This window comes from Genypterus blacodes, unplaced genomic scaffold (genome assembly GCF_046128005.1).
Source record: "Genypterus blacodes isolate CSIRO-AG114 ecotype Tasmania unplaced genomic scaffold, CSIRO-AGI_Gbla_v1 ptg000129l_1, whole genome shotgun sequence".
Lineage (NCBI taxonomy): Eukaryota > Metazoa > Chordata > Actinopteri > Ophidiiformes > Ophidiidae > Genypterus > Genypterus blacodes.
The window spans coordinates 179,491-201,808 of record NW_027466931.1 but is presented as its reverse complement, the minus strand read 5'-3'; the positions used below and the strand labels follow the sequence as shown (position 1 = coordinate 201,808).

At 38.9% G+C, this 22,318-nt stretch overlaps 3 protein-coding genes and 1 pseudogene across 8 annotated transcripts; 3 read left to right on the top strand and 1 right to left on the bottom strand.

Moving 5' to 3' along the window:
* The first annotated feature begins 2,309 nt into the window (after positions 1–2,309).
* Positions 2,310–12,004, top strand: LOC143010728 (uncharacterized; annotated as a pseudogene).
* Positions 6,283–9,810, bottom strand: LOC143010718 (uncharacterized). 2 transcript variants are annotated; one of them, XM_076163220.1, is made up of 3 exons: positions 9,579–9,810; positions 8,816–8,917; positions 6,283–7,963 (listed from the first exon to the last, which is right to left on the bottom strand). In XM_076163220.1, exons 2-3 carry the CDS (start codon positions 8,831–8,833, stop codon positions 7,019–7,021), a joined length of 963 nt encoding a protein of 320 aa, XP_076019335.1. In that variant the 5' UTR covers positions 8,834–8,917; positions 9,579–9,810; the 3' UTR covers positions 6,283–7,018. The 2 variants fall into 2 exon arrangements, with proteins under 2 accessions (XP_076019335.1, XP_076019336.1); XM_076163221.1 differs by having other exon boundaries at positions 9,713–9,804.
* A 1,239-nt stretch (positions 12,005–13,243) lies between the features above and the next one.
* LOC143010711 (uncharacterized) lies at positions 13,244–17,496 on the top strand. Of its 2 annotated transcripts, XM_076163203.1 has the most exons (4): positions 13,244–13,332; positions 14,132–14,180; positions 14,633–14,719; positions 15,221–17,496. In XM_076163203.1, exons 2-4 carry the CDS (start codon positions 14,163–14,165, stop codon positions 16,772–16,774), a joined length of 1,659 nt encoding a protein of 552 aa, XP_076019318.1. In that variant the 5' UTR covers positions 13,244–13,332; positions 14,132–14,162; the 3' UTR covers positions 16,775–17,496. The 2 variants fall into 2 exon arrangements, with proteins under 2 accessions (XP_076019318.1, XP_076019319.1); XM_076163204.1 differs by lacking the exons at positions 14,132–14,180; positions 14,633–14,719 and having other exon boundaries at positions 13,262–13,332.
* A 797-nt stretch (positions 17,497–18,293) lies between these two features.
* Positions 18,294–22,220, top strand: LOC143010714 (uncharacterized). Of its 4 annotated transcripts, none has more exons than XM_076163210.1 (4): positions 18,316–18,394; positions 18,830–18,988; positions 19,647–19,748; positions 20,403–22,220. In XM_076163210.1, exons 3-4 carry the CDS (start codon positions 19,716–19,718, stop codon positions 21,534–21,536), a joined length of 1,167 nt encoding a protein of 388 aa, XP_076019325.1. In that variant the 5' UTR covers positions 18,316–18,394; positions 18,830–18,988; positions 19,647–19,715; the 3' UTR covers positions 21,537–22,220. The 4 variants fall into 4 exon arrangements, with proteins under 4 accessions (XP_076019324.1, XP_076019325.1, XP_076019327.1 ...); XM_076163211.1 differs by lacking the exon at positions 18,316–18,394 and adding an exon at positions 18,572–18,743; XM_076163209.1 differs by lacking the exon at positions 18,830–18,988 and having other exon boundaries at positions 18,294–18,394; positions 20,403–22,219.
* The last annotated feature ends 98 nt before the right edge of the window (positions 22,221–22,318 follow it).

The following is a 22,318-nucleotide window of genomic DNA, read 5'->3' as shown; positions in this document are numbered from 1 at the left end:
TGCACAACTTTAACATCATATATCATGCCATCACAGCCTAGAGCAGTGATCTCCAACTTTTTTGTCTCTGAGAGCTACTTATGTTTTACATTATTAGTAACATACTCCACCCAGCGGAATAAGCGCCTTTTGTGTGAACAATGACTAAATGTTGATATCCAACACTCAACATTTTGTATCAAAATGCACTTCAATTCAGCAACATAAGCTTGTTGTTTTCGGTATACATTTTCAGGGGAGCATGCCTATGTTCCCCCAGCCCTATGTTCCCTCAGCCCTATGTTCCCACAGCCCTATGTTCCCTCAGCCCAATGGTCCCACAGCCCTATGTTCCCTCATTTCTAAGATTTTTTTCAAAATTAGGCCCTATGTTCCCTCAGCCCTATGTTCCATCATTTCTAAGATTGTTTTCAAAATTAGGCCCTATGTTCCCTCATTTCTAAGATTTTTTTCAAAATTAGGCCCTATGTTCCCTCAGCCCTATGTTCCCTTACCATAACCCTAACTCTAACCTTAACCTTAACCCTTTACCTAACTCGAACCCTAACCTCTAACCCTAACCCTAACCCTAACCCTTAGAAAACGGAACATAGGGCCTAATTTTGAAAACAATCTTAGAAATGAGGGAACATAGGGCTGAGGGAACATAGGGCCTATTTTTGAAGAAAATCTTAGAAATGAGGGAACATAGGGCCTAATTTTGAAATAATCTTAGAAATGAGGGAACATAGGGCTGAGGGAACATAGGGCCTAATTTTGAAAAAAATCTTAGAAATGAGGGAACATAGGGCTGTGGGACCATTGGGCTGAGGGAACATAGGGCTGACCCCCATTTTCAGTGTCAAGCTCCCACTAATGAATTCACATTACATTCATCTCATAGAAAACAAAACAATGTTATTACTTATTTTACTATTTAACTAATACTGTACCTTTCATGTTTCACATTTGTCTGTCCACATATCACTGTCACAATTTCCCTTCACATTCCCTGTAGTTCAGATAATTCCCTGTAGTTCCCATATCATCTGTACTTCACATGCATTCAGTCTGTTCTGATGTTAGTGAGATGACAGAGAGTGTGGTACTATTTTCACGAGGAATTCAAATAGTTCTGGAATGTTCTTGCAGTGAGGCACGTTCTCTCTTGTACAGTTTTGGAATGTGTTTTTCCTGTGTTTTCCTGTTTGGAAGAACATAGACTGGATTGCCGGGTTGGAGCTTCTAAATCCCAACAGTTGTAGAAGCACTGACAGTAGCAGGCACGTTAGCCTGCCTTTTTTCTTCCAACCTGACTGTTGGATGCACAGTTCTAATGTCTGTGAAGGTTTGTGGTGGACCCTGCTCGACATGACTTAATTCTGCAAATTCTGCATTCTGCCTATGTTGTCACAATTGTTAAAATGCATCCAAATGCTGATATTTTTCAGCTGTCACTTCTCTCTCTCTCTGCGTCTCTCTGTCCCGCTCTGTACCGGTAGTAGACCGAGACTAACCTATCATTCTGTCTTGTATTAAGTTGCAGAAAAAATAAAAACATCTCTCGGACAAGAGCCGGCTCCCATTGTTCACCTAAAAGATGTGAACGACATCACGTCCTGCTAGCAACTGGAAAGTCCCTTGAAAAGTTGCTGTGGACTTTGGTGAAATGGCGCTCCACAGGCACATTCGCACCACAAATGAGATACACACACACTTGTCATTTACATTCGTACATTTTTTTTAATTCCTCATAAAAGTAGTAAATTTGTTGCCTTTTATCGGGGCTGTTTTCAGGGCGGTCATCGTCAAATCCAGCATGCGCTTGCTAGCCGAATGTTACGGTGTCACATAACCAAACATGACAGCAGCGTCATTTGCTGAACTGACAGCTGATAGACTTATAATGGTTTTGTGACAAAAGGGGCGGGATGTCTGTGAATTTGATTGGATAGAAATTTAAACAGCTTTACCAAGTGATGTTGTGTTGTCAAATATATGTATTCTTTGAACCTTTCGGGAGCTACTCAGAAACGGGTGGCGAGCTACTGGTAGCTCGTGAGCGACCTGCTGGTGACCACTGGCCTAGAGAATTTACAATACTGCAACATTTGCTGTTGATATTTATCTAAAATGTATAGAGATAATGAAGAAGTTGAATACTATTGAACAACAACTGAATTGCATTCTCACGTCGGATAATCACGGGTTTGAGCTGTGGTATTTGGACTTGTTCTGTCTTCTATTTGTATTTAGAAACATTTAATTTATTGGACTCAGCCGAAGCTTCCAATTGTTCCGCAGTTTCTGGAAATAGAAGGTCGGACAACATGGCTGCCGATTCACGGGCAAGGAAGTAAATAAGAGGTCAAACTTGTAGCGTTTCTGTACATATTTACTGTAAACGAGTCGGTAATGCTGCACCCACTTACAGTATACGATCTAGATACGAACTGATCTCTGTCAGTATAGGATAAAATAACTTTTATTTGTCAGCTTGTCATCTTGTCAGCAGATCCATATGAAGGGGCACGAGAGAACACACACAGGAGAGAAACCATACCGATGTGATCAGTGTGGGAATACTTTCATCCAGTCCAACAGTCTGCAAGCCCACCAATGTTTCTACACGGGACAGAAACCATTCAAGTGCAAAAAAAACTTTCACTAAATGATCCATCCGCTCTGTCAATGAGCGCATTCACACAGGAGAGAAATCATACAACTGTGAGTTGTGTGGATAGAGAGTGGACAGAACAACATTCATATGAATCACATATCTGCATTCATTCAGGAGAGAAACCGCATTTGTGTGAATACTGCATAAAAAGGTTGAGATCGTAGTCAAACCTCACCAATCATCAGCACATCCACACTGGTGGGAAACCATACTGGTGTGATCAGTGTGAAACAAACTTACTACTTCAAACTTGAATTGTTGACATCTGACACTGTGAGTGTAAATTGTAGCAGTCAAGATAAGAAGCAGCTTTTCAGTTTGATCAGTTCATAATAAGTAAAGAAATACCATTCTCATGTTGTATATGCACAGTTCTGACGTGCTGAAGTTTACTTCATTATTATGAGTTATTTCTTGACACACACATGCAGGTGCAAGAGCTCAGTGTGCAGAGCAAGGCACAACTGTTGGGGATGTTGGCTCTACTCTCAGGCACTCGCAGGTTGTCTCTTTTCCTGGTCCTGTAAACTGAACTCAAATCACACATCTTAACAGAGTTTATCTACATTGGACTACTGCCTTTTACAAGTTTTTAGATATTATCATTTCAATTACTGACAGTGTTTGGGGCATTGGCGCATTCAGAATATATTTGCTCCTTTTCATTCATTCAATTGAAAGCGGTGAAGTTTCCTGTGTCTATGATTTCAGGTATGCTGTCTGGATGATAAAGTTAATTTCTTTGCAGAACTATTGATCATCTCAGGGGGTGGGGCATTACACATGATTATATGCTAAAGTTTACTTTTAAAAACAGGGGAAACCAGCATTTATTTAATCTCCAATGAAGAGGTAAGTACAGTTGTATGTGTGTGTGTGTCTGACAGATCACACACAAATAACTATTAACTTAACTTTACTAATCATTATTTCAGACGTTGAGTCAAGAGAATGAGTGAATGAATGTGTTGAGCCATGCAGCTCGACACTGCATTGTAACATTTTCATTGAAGGTGATGAGGAAAGTGGCCAAAGTTATTTTAAACTCCTGGAGGTTCTGCCCAATATTTTAGATCAATCCTCTTCGCTTGTGCCATTTATAATTTCTGTTATGGAGATAAAAAAGCATCTGGCATCAAGAGTTATTGACTTGGATGTCAGCTGCCTTAATTAAAGAAGAAGGAATGTCTGTCACATGACCTGCAGCAAAATGGTGGACTGCTGTTGGAAGAGAAAATAAAGATGTAAACCAAGAGAAAATAGGTAAAAACGCGATGTCTCTCCGCTTCCTCTGAATCCGGGACTCACTCAGAGCCCTGCTGGTTAGAAGCTCTGCACCTGCACGTAGTTTAGTGCCTTTGTTTGAGTCAATCTGCTGCTCACTTTGGGCTGTCTGAGCACAGATGAGAACAGATGAGAACAGGCCAACACTGTAGCAGACACAGCTTTTCTGCTTCCATCATTTTAAGTGTGTCCTTAGGCCTGTAGCCAAAAATCATTAAGCTCTTGGCCTACAAATATGTAAATATACACATAATATACAAATATATGCTGATGTTTTGTATGTGCACAATATGCATATATATGAGGAAAGAACTTATATCACTGCTCGAACTTTCATCTTTATCGGCAGCTTTAACTTAATTACTTTGTAGATACCGTAAATCCAGAACAAAAACAATAAAGATGAAGTGTGTGGTCATGGCGGCTCATGCCAACACTGAAGCTAACTAATCTGTCTCTGTTTGTTACTACAGTATAGAAACAGGTTGGAGCATCTTTAGCTCACAACTGTCAGCAATGTGACAAAGTTTTCAGAAGACTGGAGCATCAGAAGAATCATCAGAGAGTTCACAGTGGAGAGAAACCATACAGCTGTAACCAGTGTGGAAAGACTTTCACCAAGTCTGCCAATGTCAAAAAACATTGCAACATTCACACTGGAGAGAAACCTTACAGCTGCAACCAGTGCGAGTGCAATACTTTTACCAGGTTGAGCAACCTTAAAAATCACCAGAAAGTTCACACTGGTGAGAGACCATATAGCTGACGAGTTTGAGAAGACTTTCACTCAGTATGGAAATCAAAAAACACATCCAAATGTCCACACTTGCAAAAAATCCTACCGCTGTGAGCAGTGTGGGAAGACTTTTACTTAATCCTGCAACCTCAAAACACACCAAATTATTAAGATTTTAATAATGTTATTGTAATTGCGCCTAAACTTTTAAACTTAAATGCACCTGCAACAAACCTATAATAGTGTTTACTTTGAAGTAACCCAAGATGACCAGGATCAGGGTTCACTTATCTGGTGTGCACCTGAATGTGAGTGACTTTTAATGCCTATTGATTATATAATATATATGTTGCTACTTTTCAAAGGCTCGATTGATATTTTCCTTATTTCCAACTTGGAAGTGGCGTATGTCTTTAGAGAGCACTGCTTGATCATCATTCAACTCCTGTACAGAAAACCAAACAAAAGTCAGAAACACACAAAAACACAAGTAAATATTACCAATAGATGAGGTCTTGATAAGAGAAATGGAATAAGATGTTTTTCAGAAGTTGTACAATCATTGTAAATAATCCTGTTGCATGTAGGACTTGATTTGTCCCATTTATTCCCATGTTTAATCAGGTTGCTGTAGATCAAATACAATATAATTCAATATATTGTGTCAGTTGAGCCAATGTTTTGATATAATTTATTTAGCATTATATCAATTTGATTGTTTTGTCATATTTCTTGTTGTGTTTGTTGTCCTATACCAAATGAAATGATTTTATGTAAACATACATGTTTACCTTTCTTACACTTACTCCCAAGTAATAGATCATGTCCAAAGAAGCTAAATGTTTCCTCATCATTGCTGTTATTCATTACTAGTGATGCCTTGCTTGACATTGTGTGCATCAAACTCAATAGGCTATTGTATTGTATTGTGCCAATTCCCCACTCTGAAAACGTTTGAGCCATTTGTTGCTTCATTTATTTCGTGAAAACTTGTTTGGTTTCAGAGGTGGAGCTAGAATGGTTAGTAGTATTTCTTGGTGCTCAGTAATGCTGTGGATTGTTGTTTTCCGCCTCATTCTTTACCAGGAAGCCAGTTCAATAATGGGTATCAACATTTTTGACTGTCTCTAAATAGCTTGTGGCTAGTTCTGAAAAAATTAAATAAAATTTGATGAGTCTGGAAAATAGAATTACTTTACACAGGTATTTCAGTGTTACTCACAAAGGGAACTGGCAGCATCCAATAAGAGGCGATCCAGGGAACACAAAACAGATGAACACTTAACTTGTAAGTAACAAGCTAAGCAAAGCTAAGACAGGAAATGTAAACGTTGCAATGTGTCATGGGGAGAAACCGATGGGGGGACTAACTGTCTGAAACAGGTCAAATTCATACATTTTGATGAGACACTTTCAATTCAAATGTTTTCTGTTGTAGAGAGGTGCAACAGCAGGCAGAGCTTATAGTTATCACCTATTGGTTTACCATTTAAAGTGATGAAGAATCACTGAAAATTATTTCCTCTTCTACAAAATTGTCATGATTAAAGGTTTCAACCACAATGAGCAGACATACATATTGAACATTAAATAAACAGCAATTTAATAGAAAATGTTTCCTTGAAATGTACATGAAGGAGCAAAATGTTGCAAAAATTGAACAAACTAGAAAAAGTGGATACAATATACAAAATGTAATTAGACCTAACCCAGTTAGATAGTATTGATAATAACATTAATAAGGTTTTTATGAACAATGCGTTTCAAGGTACTCTGAGACATTATAAACTACTATTACGTAAGTAATTTATATAATGTATATGTACCAGGAACAGTAACATCAATTTCCAACATGTAATATATGACAATCAATACAAGTAAAGCCGGTTACAGTGAACAGTGAGGTCAGGTGTGGTACATATCATGCATTAAAAGTAGTCCTGAAAAGGTTTTGACTTTGTTTTTGAACAGCTCATCACCCACCAATGCATGTTTCATAAGGTCATTGCAGCAATAGTGAAAACTGTCAACCAGGTGGTGATCTAAATCAGTTGGTTGGGGTGTACTGACTGATTGTTTTCCAAGTTTTTCATGTGGGAGTAAAGATTTTGGTGGGAATGTAGAAATGGATGATGTACCAATGAAACTTCAATTTAGCCACGGAGGAGCATGCAAATTATTAAAAGGGGGGGGACATAGCACTGAGCCTTTGGGGACACCATTGGTAGTTGGGATTGTGGCAGACTTGCAGTTAATGAGAGGCATGAAGCGTATGATATAGACGTCATTCGTATGTTGAACAACCTGCACCAACTGTAAGTAAAGGTTTGTTATTGCGATTATGTCACTTGTGTGGTCGAAACACACTGGTGCCTCTTTAGCTGTAACGACAAGGTGAAGTTTTTCCCACATCTGTCACACCAGTAGGGTTTCACCCCCGTGTGGATACGCCGGTGTTTGGAGAGAGTTGAAAAGTTACTGAATCTTTTTGTGCAGAACTGACACTGATGTGGTCTCTCGCCAGTATGGAAACGCATGTGCATGTTGTACGTTTGCTGCTGAGTGAAACTCTTTCCACAAACTTCACAACTGAATATGTGGGTTCTTTCGTGCTTCTTTAGAAGACTCAGCTTTGTAAACGATTTGCCACACAGTTGACAGCTGTGTGGTCTTTCTTTGTTATGAACAAGCAGGTGCTTTTTGAAGTTACAGGCATGAGCAAATGTTTTGCCACATTGATCACAACTGTATGGCTTTTCTCCTGTGTGGGTCTTTTCGTGACTCTTCAGATAGCTCAATAGAGTGAATGTTTTGTCACATTGCTGACACCTGTACGGCTTCTCTCCAGTGTGAATTAACTGATGTACTTTCAGGGTACTTGGCCGAGAGAAGGTTTTCTGACATTTACTACAGCTGTACAGTTTCTCTGCACTGTGAACTGTCTGGTGACCCTTTAAATGTTGTAATGTTGTGAACGTTTTGTCACACTGTTGACAGCTGTACGGTTTCTCACCAGTGTGCACACGCTCATGTTTCCTTAAGTTGCTTGACCAACTGAAACATTTCCCACATTGAGTACAACTGTATGGTTTCTCTCCAGTGTGGACAAGGCTATGTTTTTTAAGTCTATTTAATATGGGGAATGTTTTCCCACAAATGTCACAGCCATACGGTTTCTCTCCAGTGTGAAGTCTCTGATGGGCCTCAAGATTGTAGGATCTTGTGAATGTTTTGTCACACTGCTGACAACGATGAAGTCTGCGTGTAGTAGTTCCCCCAGATTTCTATCGAAACAGAGATAGAGGGCAAGAATTAGTGACAGGAGGTGCTGAAGTGAGCTACACATTCATAAATATAATGTCTTCAATTATTAAACTGACTCGTGATATTACGCTTATGCAATTTTTCTGAAGTCAGATTTCTTCCTGCTAAATGTGCCACATTCAATAACGCATCAGAGCTTCAATGATGATAGCATCAAACACAAGTCGCTTACTTGGATGCATGGAGCATGATCATTATGAGCAATAAACCCAAACAATTACATAACTATTAATGCTAAAACGACCAAATTTCTCATTTGTGAGAGCAATAAAGTCCTATTCTATCCTCGACATCAAATATCCCACTGCTACTGCTAATTAGGACATAGAGATGCCAAGCTGAGCTGAACCCAAAAATTATGCCAAACATTTACGTCACAAATAATGTCTGAATCCTACCCAAAGTCACGTAACATTCAATGATGATCTTGCACTTAGCAGCATCATTATTCAATGGCCAATCTTAAATGTCACTACAACGAGGAACCTGCCAAACTGATCGAGTGGCAAGAATAAAAGCTTCTAGGGGTTTGGACTGAGCAATTATGATGAGGCAATGATGAGCTTGGTACAACAAACACCCTCTGCTTGTGTTCTCTTAACTTTATGTAGGCTCTGAGGGCCGACTGCTGTGAGGAGTTTTTTAACCTAGTTCAAAGAGCTAGAGCCACCTTAGCCCTGTGAGAAATATGTTTTGAAAACAGAGAAACGCAAGAAAAAAATTGACAACTAATTAAATTCATTTAATTTCAAACATGGGAAGAGTGAGAAAAGAATAAAGATGAAGGCTCCAGCAGGGAGATTTGTTCTCACCTCTTGAGAAGAACTCATTGTAACTCCACACAACTGTTCTCAATTCGAGTAAAAATGTCTGACAGCGTTCCTCTTCTCCTTCGCCACACGCTTGTCTTCTGTCTGACAACATCAAACAAAGACAGTTTAAGCATCATAACACAGTGGCCTTCAACAAAGTGGTTCTAACACACACAGAGGAGAATCAATATTGAATACATGAATTAAACCATTTCACTTATAGATGTAACTGACTCCATGACTGACACACATTCACACACTGCAGTTACAACAAATGATAACTAAACGACACTGGCAAAACGACAAAATGGAAACTGTACAATGCACAAACATCTTCTTTGCCATACTAAATACATTACATGAATATTAAACCTGGCAAGTGTCAAACAGATTCCTTCATAAAAGTATTTTTATTTTAATGACTGCAACTATACCTCACTTAAGTCTTAAACATTAGATCAAACCAGCTTTACAAAATGTAAAATTATGTGTTTGTGCATGGATTTTTGTCTGGACATGACACTAACAAAAAAGATTTGGATGGAGCTAGGCCAACAGTTCCCCTATGCTTAGTCCTTTTGCTAAAATATGCTAAACCATTGATACACTGTCATAGGAATATATATATTAATGGAATATGATTATAATTAATCGCGTATTTAGATTGCAAGATTTCGTAGCTGCTACCAAAACCGAACCCCTTGTGATTGAAAACGCCTAAGAATGACCCCCCCGCTACTTTGCAATGAGCATAACAACAAACCTGTACCGCAGCACAGCGTAAGCCTGATAACATTCAACAAAGCCGCGAAACCGCGCACAGCTTTGGAGCTCTGAACCCGGAGATCTCTCTGCAAAACACGGACACACAGGGAGCAGGGAGACGCCGCGTTTCACCTCTTTGCTTGCGTCTCTGTTTTAGCGTAAACAAACGTCCGCCATTTTGCTTCGCATTCGAGCGTCATGTGAGGAGAAATTCGGAGGAGGGTTCGGCTGACCTTCGGCAGCTTCCGTACAAACACAGACAAACAACATGGAGGATGGTTGTCGAACAGGAAGTGTTTGCTTCCATGTACTTATTTGAAAATAAACGAGTATCTGCTGCAGCAGGCGCAGCTACGGTGGGTGATGAGCTGTTTACATAACACATTTTCTATGTTTTATTTTCGAATATTATTGATTACAAGTCCTACTGCAAACCAATACACGATTAGAATGTTTTATCATACCCGTTTCTATTTCTTACATTGATTAGCTTTCGGTAAATATTTAATTTGACAATTAGCTTGCAGATCACGTGACACAGTAACTGAACATTAATTGTGCCTTTAATTGTAAGCCAGAGGTCGTTTGAAGTTTCTAACCTCGTTTGAGATGTGTTCCATCACCTCTGACACGTTCCTGCTTAGAACAACATGCAAACAAAGTATTATTATTATTATTAGCGTTGTTGTTTCTGTAGGTGTTCCCAGTTTGATGAACTGTCTCTGTTTCATGATGTCAGAGTCGATTGGTTAGGAAAAGAAGCATCTTTCAGAGGAGAAGGAGAGGAACACCGTTGGCTATTTTGTCTCATTAGAAGACAGTTGAGTGGAAATAACACGAGTTCTTCACAAAAGGTGAGAACAAATATCACCGCTGGAATCTTCATCGTTTGGCTTTTTGAAAATTTCCTGCTTTAGAGGAGAGGGCATATGCTTACTCTATTTACGGTGTGCACTGAATCAGAGAGGCGAGAATTATATGTTTATGAAATCGAGTGGTTCTCAAATCTGGTCCTTGTGAATCTCAGCATTCCCAGATCTGTCCCAGTGTGTAGCCTTTCAGGATCTGGACCTCACCACTTGAACATTTCTTTTAACCTAACTGGAGTTACAAAATGTTTGTATCTTTCCATATGTAGATCATATGTTATAAATCGTTGAATCCAAAAGTATTTATCATCATGTTCAAACAGATTCATTTGGACATATTTTCATTATAGTCAACCCTTTGTTTAGGGAATGCATTTCTGTGGCTTGCTTTTGTTTTTACATTTGCAATTAGAATTTCAAAGAAAAGTGAGACAATTACACCTATAACTGATCATTTTAAATAATTTCTCTCACATATATTGTGTGAAAGGAGTCAATTTAAGAAAGAAGATACTATATGTATCTGGTTTTACAATTATCACATTTGCTAATGTGTAGCTCATGTGTAGCTCTATACTTCACTAACTCTCTTTTTTACTTTAGAAACAGAACGGGACAACCATTCCCAGAAATCACTGCTGCCAGCAGTGTAACAAAACATTTGCAAGATCCCAAAATCTTAAGGCTCATCACAGAATTCACACTGGAGAAAAACCGTACTGCTGTGTTGTGTGTGGGAAAACTTTCACTGACTTAGGAAACTTAAAAAAAACATGGAGTCATTCACACTGGCAAGAAACCGTACAGCTGTAATCACTGTGGAAAAAAACCTTTGAAATTGCACCAACGTATCCACAGTGCAGCTACAGCATTACAAAGTGCACATGCGTACACACACTGGTAAGAAACCATATCAGTGTTCATACTGTGTAAAAAGATTTAGCCGGTTATCACACCTATCCAATCATCAGCGTCTCCACACAGGGGAGAAACCGTACTGGTGTGACCGTTGTCAGAGACACTTCACTCGCTCATGTCAGCTAAAGAGACACCAGTGTGTCTGTATTGGTTTGGTCTGCCACCTGTGATACGTTATTTCTCAATTTCTGATTTTGCCGCACTCTATTCCTATGCATGGGATAAGGATGAGATTGTGGATCAGCTATATTTTTCATGATAGACAACTTGGTTTGCCCTTACAACAGGACAATGTCAGGCTACACACAGCAGGAGTGGTTCACAAATGCATGTGTACGGTTGCTGCTTTGGCCATTTTACTCTGATCTGTGACTCATTAGAACATGCGTGGGATGTGCCAAATCCTCCACTTAATGCCCAGCAACAGATACAGACACTTCCTTTGTATCCTATGCAACAAAGATGCAAGAAGTAATGACTATATAGCAAGGACACACAGATACAACTGCAGAAATCCTTCTGGTTTCAAGTGTTTCTAGTCCACGTTTGTTTTCTTGATGTTCATTGTCATTGATTGTGTTACTTAAATTGTTAACAATTCTCAACCTGTATCCATCATTAAATAAATGGTCAAATATCAGTTGCAAAGAGAGACTTGGAATTCTTTTTACTGTGAATACATAAATCTTCAGAGTCACTATCTATAATTGCCAATAATAATGGTTATTATTTGAATGAGGTACTTTACAGAATGTAGCAGTAACTATAGCATACATTTTGACTTTCTATGTTGAAAACAGGCAGTGTAGGAGTTTACTATATTGAGTCACTTACACACATACCCCTGAAATGCGCTTACATTCACTATTGAAACATTCACAAATACATATATGCTGTAACCTATGCACGCTCATTTATAAACATAGATACTCAGCTGAAACACTTTGAATACATACTTCTGTGAGAATGTGCACATTGTGTGATGCATTCGGGGCAAAGTTTGGCAGTGCCCTTGAGGCAAACTGGCAACTCTCCAGCTGCCAGTCCAATTTCTTGGTCCAGAGGGGGACTTGGACCGGCGACCCTCCGGTTCCAAGCTGTGTCCCCTATGAACTGACAACTGCCTCCCCCCAAAAAAAGCACACAAGGACTTTCAATCAATCACAATATGAATGGAACTGTGTGTTGTTTATTTATTGTTGTTTATTTATTTATTGCTGTATATTTTTTTTGATTATTGTTGTTAATTTATTGCTGTCCTGAGATTCAGGCACAGCACAAATGCATTTCGTTCTATTCTCTCTCATGTACAATGACATTAAAAAGCTATTCTATTCTAATCACACTGGTGAGAAACCATACAGCTGTCAGCATTGTGACTAAACGTTCAAGATACGAACAACTAAAACAACAACGGAAAACCCACATTGAATGTCATCAGAATGATCACATTGCAGAGTAGCACAAGGTTCCACAAGATTCAATTGAAGGATGTACAGACCTATAAGAGAACCAGTAACATCTGATAGAAATAACCCTAATACTTCTACTTCCGAAACTGCTCCAACTTACAAATGTAAATAAAATATCACAGAAGTCTTTAATCTTTGTAAAATCATTGGTGTATTAGTGAAACAAGAGAAATTATGTTCTCAGAGCCAGTCTTTCCCTCTGTTGCCTTATCACTGCTGAGGATTTGGAGGTTTTGGCCGAATGACTGTCAGTGCCGTATTTTTATTTTTGTCTTATTTTAATAAAGCACAACAGGAAAGAAACGAAGACAAATTGGAACCATGCAGTGTTTCATTCATTTATTAATAAAATGTACTTACTTCGCGTTTTCGTCGACCTGTTTGCTTGTTTGACAGCTTGAGACGCTGCTTGTCACGTGACCCACCAGTGTCAAGCAAAATGGCGGCCGTCGTTTGAAACGAAAACAAAGACGTAAATTAAGAGAGAAAAGAGGTAAAAACGCAACGTCTCTCTGCTCCGTCTGTGTCTGCTAGTTACCGAGAGCTCTCTGGGTTCAAAGCTCCACAGCTGTCTGCAGTTTATTGATTTTCTTCGGCTCCCCGCTGCTCACTTTGTGCCGCCTTAGCTAATATGCTAACAGGCTGAGGTTCAGGTTCAATCAACCTTACAGCGGCTCAGAGAGGAATGATTCATGTCTTCTTTGTTATATTTAATGTGTTTAAAAACATGGATCTGTTCTTATAATAAACTATTTACGTATTTGTAGTGTTTTCAGATATATAATCATTTTAAAAGCGGGTTTCATCCACCTGGAGTTTAGTGCGTTTGACTTTAGTGAGCTACAGTAGAATTCATTATGAAGTTAACAAGAATTTCATTCACAAGTGCTATATATGAAGTATGGCTGGGAGGATGTTTGTGGCAAGATCTGTAAGCTCAGAAACAAACCTGATGTCAAAACAAGATGCCGACGCTTGTTATTCAGAATCCTGAATTCATGAACTGAACTTCAGATCTTGAATCAGGTCTGTCTCCCCCTTCCCGAACCACCCCAGAGCACACAGACTGGTGGAAATTGGGTAATTGTTCCCAGCTCACCTACAAAAAGACAAAAAGGGAATTTGCTTTCTAGATTTCTCATCGATTCTATTGAATTTATCCATTTTGAAAGAAATTAACTTTGATTCATGTATTTCATATTGATTCTCCTCTCTACATGTTCAATCCACTTTGTTAGAGGTGCCTGTGTGCCAACACTATCATACCTTCTCTGTTTGATGATTTTTCTCAGTTTGTGTCCCGGACAGCTGTGTGGCGTTAGAATGAGTTCTTCACAAGAGGTGAGAACAAATATCACTGCTGGAGCCTTTATCATCATCTACACTGCCCTTCCTGCATTGAAATTAGTTAGTTAAACGTCATATAATTTGAACTAAGTTAAAACTGTCAAACACATTTGTTGTATCCTCTGTAGCAGTACTAGGCATTTTTTGGAGCCCGCTAATAAGCCCTCTAAGTGTAGGTAAAATATAATACTATAGTTTTTTTTAACAAATGTCATAGTAATGTTACTTACTGGTGGAGTAGAAAGGAGGCAAATTCACCATCTGTGTCTGAGTCCCTGGCTCAAGCCTTTACTGTGTCCCACAACCTTATCATGCTAAATAGTGTTTTTAGTTTTCAGTTTTGGTTACAATGGAGCTTCCAATACAGAAGGTTAATGATGGTTGCAATCATTGTGATTTGAACATTCACAAAGAAATGCTCAGACTGGCTCATAATCTATTTTTAGGACCTCTCATTGTATGGCCTGCTTATTATTCCTGTGGTGGTTTCCGATGAGAGCTCAGGTTTCTCCCCACAACCTGATGTGATGCAGGTTAGTAGTTAAGCTTGTGTGAGTTTGTATGTGTGTTTTTAGTGAGTTTCCTTTCCTCTCATTATGTGCGAAGCAGAACTCTATATTTTCATGTGCCTAATAGTTTTAAGGTTATTGATCGTAACACTGGACATAGTATCTAGTCCTCCATTCTGATACACCAGGGAGTGTGTGAGACACAACACTTGCATAGCTGTCCCACCACCAAGTATAAATTGACAGCATATATCCCACTAAAGCAGTGAGCACTGTGACGTGAAATTGTAAATGACATTCACAGCAGATATGAATCATTATCCATCATTCATCTTTACCAGCACTGTTTTAGCCTCAGCTAAATATGGTAAAAGTCATATGTGATGCCATCACCCTGCATATAGCTCTTAGGTGACTGTAGCATATTTCGCAAAAGAAATGACAACTATGAATTGATATCATTAATACCATCCCTTTCATGATGGAAAACAGTGTATACCTCACCTATTCTCTCTTTCACTATAGAAAAAGATGGAGATAACCCCACCCCGACCCTACTGTTGTCAGCAGTGTGACAAAACATTCACAAGATTGTCCAATCTGAAGAGTCATCAGAGAACACACACTGGAGAGAAACCTTACTGCTGTAACCATTGTGGGAAAAGTTTCAGCCGGTCGAGTAACTTGAGAACCCATGAGCGCAATCACACTGGTGAGAAACCATACAGCTGTCAGTATTGTGATAAAACATTCAAAAGGTTACAACAACTAAAGCACCATGAGACAGAGCACACTGCAGAGAAGCCATACAGCTGTGACCAGTGTCAGAAATCTTTCACACGTTCAAATGACTTAAAAAGACATCAGCGAATTCACACTGGAGAGAGACCGTACAGCTGTAGCTGTTGTGGGAAATCTTTCAGCCAGTTAAGTAATTTGAAAATCCATGAGCGCAGTCACACTGGGGAAAAACCGTACAGCTGTCAACAGTGTGACAAAACGTTCAGAGTGTTGATCAGTCTGAAAAGTCATGAGAAAAGTCATAGTGGAGAGAAACCATATGACTGTCGGCAGTGTGACAAAGCATTTTCTTCGTTGAGCAGTTTGAAGAGTCATGAGAGAACTCACAGTGGAGAGAAGCGGCACTGCTGTGACCTTTGTGGGAATGCTTACAAACGTTCTTACCAGCTCAAAGTACACCAACGCATTCACACTGGAGAAAAACTGTTTAAGTGCAGATATTGTGACAAAGCTTTTCATTATTCATCTCTTCGTACAAAACATGAACGTGTACACACTGGTGAAAGACCTTATAACTGCCAGCACTGTGACCAAACATTCACACATTTACAGCAATTAAAGCGGCATCAGACAGGTCACACTGCAAAGAAGATGTACACTTGTAATAAGTGTCAGAAAAGTTTCACACAGTTGAATGATAAAAAAGTTCATCTGTGTGTCCTCACTGGAGAGAGACCACACAGCTGTCAGCATTGTGATAAAGCATTCACAAGATCATATCTGCTGAAGTGTCATCAGAGAATTCACACTGGGGTGAAACCGTACAACTGTCGGCATTGTGACAAAAAATTCAGAGTGTTGAGCAGTCTGAAGAGTCATGAGCGGATTCACAGTGGAGAGAAACGGCATCGTTGTGATCTTTGTGGGAATGCATTCAATGGGTCCTACCAGCTCAAACTCCACCAACGTGTTCATACTGGAGAAAAACCATATAAGTGCAAGTACTGTTGCAAGGCTTTTCAACGTGCTTACATCTGCTCAGTTCATGAGCGTATTCACACTGGAGAGAAGCCATACAGCTGTGAGTTGTGTGGGAAGAATTTTGTTCGGCAACAATCTTACAAAATGCACATGTATGTTCACACCGGTGAGAAACCTTATCAATGTCAGTTCTGCACAAAAAGATTTAGAAACTTTTCAAACCTTGCCATTCATCGGCGGATCCACACTGGGGAGAAACCATATTGGTGTGACCAATGTGGGAAAAACTTTGCGCAATCATATAAAGTCAAGATACACAAGTGTGTCAATACAGCTGAAAGATTTTCATTGCAATAACATATCTGTAGCTTTTACTGATGGTGTAAATATAGATGCTTGTAATGTGAATGTTATCCTTTAATGGGCTGGGATAAGTTATCCTCATTAGAGATTCATTGTTTTTCATTTATGCTAAACTTAAACTATATTCCATCTGTACAAAAGGTCTGTACATTTCCTCACTCTATCCTAAAATTCATGGACTGCTCTTGAGTTATTATTGTGTTCAAAGTAGTAACTCATTATGTCATAGTTACTGTTGTTGTAACTCCGTCTAATACGACTGTGCTACAAATTGTAACAAGGGGAATGCCACCCAAGATTACATTACATTACAGTCATTTAGCAGACTCTTGTATCCAAAGCGACTTCCAATAAGTGCGTTCAACATAGGTAGGCAAGATCAGAGTAATTAAGTGTACCAAGATTATGAAGTTGTTGTGTTTTGTCTTTGTTGCCTGCTTAAATATCTAAAAACAATGCACTTTATTGTACGAAAACTGAAGTATTGTACTGGCATCAAAAGTAATACACAAAACTTCCCAGAAATGACTAAAAGAAATTCACACAGTCGTGGAACAAAGGAGACACTGACACAGCGATCTAACTGGCTTTTTTTTTCTCTCGAAAACAAAAATTTGCACTGGGAAGGACGTATAATAAATTATTCCACCAAAATATCAATCATTTTTGTGGATGGCTGAAATGTTACCTACATATTTATGATTGTTTTTATACCTTGTTTCAGGACACAAAAAAAAAGGGGGGGGGGGGGGGGGCGTTTGAAGTAACTGACTTTTGTTGAAGAAAAGCATTTGAAACATAAAATGTAAAAACTGCAAAGGTTAGTATGTTATTGTTAATATATCTGGTGTATCCTTTTGTGACACATTTGCAGCCCAAAGCCTTAAGTAGCCAGAGTTTTTTTCCTTTCTATTGATGTATGAGCAACCCTTTACCACTCAGATGGCTGTTTATGTTTTCAGTCAAATATGTACTGCAAAGTTTGTGAAAATAGATAGTATTAGGTTACACCAGCATGTTTGTGCTGTAATGTCTGCAATGTCAACCCCGGGCTACACACCAGAGGCAACAGCACAAGAAGCATTTTGGAACACACAATATCAAAATCTCAAATGGAAAGCAATAACATTTAAATATATACCGTTTATAAATATTACATTTTTAACTATGGAAATACTTAGGAGAAATTTTTGACCAATTTATTTATTTGTGCTGAGGGTAAGTAGACTGTCCCTTTTGTCTGTATTTACCTTTTTGCCTTCAACTGGATTATTGATTTCTGATTATTGAAACTGATTGTTTCCTCAGCATGACATTATGCATGTGTGTATGATGATTATTATTATTATACATTAAACATTCACTAATCATCATGGTGATATTTAGTAAGAAAGTTGTGTGTATCAAAATAATAGTTTTGATTGCTATCCGTAGACACAGTTCACAATAAAAAAAAATAACGTTTAAAACACAATTAGAGAATAACGTTGTCCGGAACTTTCCGAAGATATGGAAGCTTCGGCTAGTTCCGCCTGTTAGATGACCCACGATTGCAAATCAAAATGGCGGATGTCCGTTGAGGCGAAAACAGAGACGTAAACAAAGAAAAGGGAGGTAATACGCGGCGTCTTTATGCCCCCTCTGTGTCTGTTAGTAACTGAGAGCACCGGGTTGAAGCTGTTAAGCTGGGCGCAGTTCAGCGGCTTTCTGCGGCTCATCGTTACTCACTTTGTGCCGTTTTAGCGCGTGTGCTAACAGGCTAACACTGCGCTCACTGCGGCACAGGTTTGTTGATGTGGTCGTTGTGAAGCTTTCCTCTGTTCGCCTTTTTATCCAGAGTCACAGCAGAAGATACCAGACCAGTCGAATGCCTAGCTTAGCACAGAGCCTAGCCTAGCTTAGCACAGAGAGTGGAAACGGGGGGGACTGCTTGTCCACTGAAGCTCCGAAGGCGACGAGACTCGTAAGAGCATTGTGACTTAATTTCCTTCACGAGGCCTAGTTGAGAGTTAATTCTGAACATATGTGTGGTGTTTGTATTGTTTACAGACTATTAACATTTGATGCAGTGACCCAAGGCTCAGAAGAAGCTTTGACTCCTGTAAGGTTCGAGCCACACCCACCTGCAGTTTATTAGGGCTGGGGGAGCTTTGGGGAGAATGTCAAACAATTGTACGACCCAATTTGATTTCAAGCAGAAAATATAAGGTAACAGTTAATCATCAACCCTAGCTTGCATAGAAAAAAAGATAACCATCGTAATGAAGTATCCCAATATCTTACAGTAATATTATAGTGTTATCGATGTAATTAGAACCTTCTGCCTGATTCCTATCCCACTACACTTATTTTGTCTTGTCTTACATTTGACATACATATAACCTATCAAGTACAGCTGCAATAAATGGGTTAAAAACAATATCTCACAGTTTTAAGGTTATACGTTTTTCTAAGACTATTTTGATTAAAATGCTGCAGTGTAATGGTTTCATGTTATGCTAGTGGCCACTAGCCATGTCAGAAAAAGAAGCTTTCTAGTTGTCACATCAATTACTTGAACACAAAGTGCTTTGCTTAAGAGTTTTGCTTTATCTATTACACAATGATGGAAACATCTCAATAACTATGTTTTTTGACCCAATAGCTGAAAATGTAAAAGTCTTACTTTTTTTTTAGCAATGATTGGTAAAAAGTGAAACTGATTTTAACAGTGTGGGGATGTGATCGAGCTGCTAGAAGAACACTTTCTGTCAATGTTTGTTAGTTGTCGACAGTTATCAGTTGTAACGGTAGTAGTTAAGTTGGTGTCAGTAATTGACACTAATAATAATGACACTAACACACTGTCTCTGTTTGATTATGTCAGAGCTGATTGATGAATGTCTGAAGAGGGAGGAGAGAAACACTCAGCTATTTTTTACCCTGTTCGGGACACATGTGCGGAGTAAAAATGAGTTCTTCACAAGAGGTGAGAACAAATATCAGTGCTGGATCCCTTATCTTCATCTTCCTCGCTCACACCCCCATGATTGAAATTTCTTAAGTTTCTCATGGAAGTTGGCCTTGCTTGTTAGGACCTTGGCATCCATTTATCCAACCTGTGCACATTAAAGTAAGTGGAAAGTTCACCCTCCAACAGCACAGCACAAACACGAAGCACCAGCTTCTTTCATCTGTTCTCAAAACATGTTTTACAAACTAAGTTGAAGTTGACAAATGTGTTATTGCTGGTCCTAATTACCACATCAAAGACTCAAATATTTGCATTTTTTCACTGATCCAAAATTTGACTGCCTTTCATAAAAACAATTATGAGAAGTCTCGGACACCAGGCAAGAATATATTGCCTGAGTCGTAGTATAATAAAAGGTTAGGGTGCATGTTGATGCGCAGACTGACTAACTTGGAGCACATACCCTGCACAAAGCTTTTCAACTTCGTATTAACATCACAACCACATCTATTGTAGTAAATATGTTATATTCTTTGCACTCTGTGGGACTTTGACCAAAACATATGTGTCTAATATCATAAGTCAGTTTGTCTTTGCATTATAGGATTTCGTAATATTTAGCTCATGTCACTTCTTAACTTCATTATTTCTCTTGTTCTGTTGCTGTAGAAGCAGAAGGTGGCGACGGCACCTGGAACTCACCGCTGTCAGCAGTGTGACAAACCATTCACAAGATTATCCCATCTACAAGATCATGAGCGAATTCACACTGGGGAGAAACCATATAGCTGTGATGTGTGTGAGAAAACATTTGCATCCTTAAATGGACTTAAAAAACACAAAACTGTCCACACTGGAGAGAAACCATATAGCTGTGATCAATGTGGGAAATGTTTCAGCCGGTCAGGTAGCCTAAGAACTCATGAGCGCATTCACACTGGTGAGAAGCCGTACAGTTGCCAACAATGTGACAAATCATTCACACAATTACAGCAATTGAAATATCATCAGACAGTTCACACTACAGAGAAGTTGTTCAGCTGTGATCAGTGTGAGAAAACTTTCACTAGGTCAAGTTACCTAAAACTACATCAGCACATTCACACTGGTGAGAAACAGTATAGTTGTCAGCAGTGTGACAAAGCATTCTCTCAAATGAGCTATCTAAAAAATCATGAGAAAACACACTCTGAAGAGAAGTTGCACTGCTGTGAGCTTTGTTTCAAAACATTCGCAACCTCAAAACTGTTAAAATTGCATCAGAGAATCCACTCTGTAGAACGATTGTATAGCTGTAAACAGTGTGACAAATCATTCACATTAGCAAGCTATCTGAAGAGTCACGAGAAAACACACAGCGGAGAGAAAGAACATAGCTGTGACCTGTGTGGCAGTTCTTTCAGTCGGCACTACCTACTGAAAGTTCACCAGCGCATACACACAGGAGAGAAACCGTTTAAATGCAAATACTGTGAGAAAACCTTTAATCAGTCAACTGCCTGTTTAGTACATGAGCGTATTCACACTGGAGAGAAGCCATACACCTGTGAGTTGTGTGGGAAGGATTTCATTAGACAACAATCTTACAAAATGCACATGCGAATCCATACTGGTGAGAAACCATATGAGTGTCAGTTCTGTGCTAAAATGTTCAGAAGTTTATCACACCTTTCCAGTCACCGCCGTGTCCACACTGGGGAGAAACCATACTGCTGTGACCGCTGTGGGAAAAACTTCAGCAAGTCACATCATTTGAAGAGACACCAGCATGGCTGTGCAGCTCAAGTGATCGCTGCAGTATAACAAACATGTTCAGTACTACCTATGGAATTTGCTCGTTACTATATTCATAGATAGCGTAGTTTAATTAGATTTGTAAGAATTACTCTTCATATTCATGTATGTTAATTGCATTGTGTGACATATTTCTCTGTGCTTTTCAACTAAGTGTTTTCCTTGAGAACTTGTTTATTAATGCTGTATTTCATTTGTTTGACATAATGAGTTTTTAGTTTTTACACTTAAACATTTAAAATTATTATAGGAATGAAGTTATGGAAATGGCCTGAAAGTGCCCTGTACAAATGGTCATGTTACAATGTGCGTTTTTCCTGTTTCAGTTAGGCTTACAACTTAATTGGAAATGATCTTTCTGACCTTCAATCAGGTCTTTCCAGTGACCTTGCTGTTTCTCTCAAACAATCTGATGGGCTGGAACTAAATACTGAAAATGTTAAACATTTTTTTAATATATATATATACATATATATATATACACTGCAGGAGACATTAGGGCCATTGCCTGAAGAGAACTGGTGTGTCTGATCCTGTGTGGACCTCACTTGTGGAAATGTTCTTTTTGTCTTTGTAGTGTTCTTCTGTGCCTCTCCTATGTATTGTCTGACATAGAAATGATCTCAGTAATGCTTATATTATATTATGTTGCCATTTATGCATTACATATAACTTGATTAAAAATTATGAAATAAAAAATAGTTGTGAAAAGAAATTTGTTGACGATACATGACAGTTATGGTTATGGTTTGGTCGTTTTTGTTGTATTGTGGCGGTGGTGTCCCAAATGT

Bases quoted from the DNA above. Each gene is read 5' to 3' on its own strand.
- LOC143010714 (XM_076163210.1), top strand. From the start codon at position 19,716: ATGTGCGGAGTAAAAATGAGTTCTTCACAAGAG. The intron at 19,749-20,402 runs GTGAGAACAAAT...CTGTTGCTGTAG, and splicing joins AAATGAGTTCTTCACAAGAG to AAGCAGAAGGTGGCGACGGC.
- LOC143010711 (XM_076163203.1), top strand. The intron at 14,720-15,220 runs GTTAGTAGTTAA...CTTTCACTATAG, and splicing joins CACAACCTGATGTGATGCAG to AAAAAGATGGAGATAACCCC.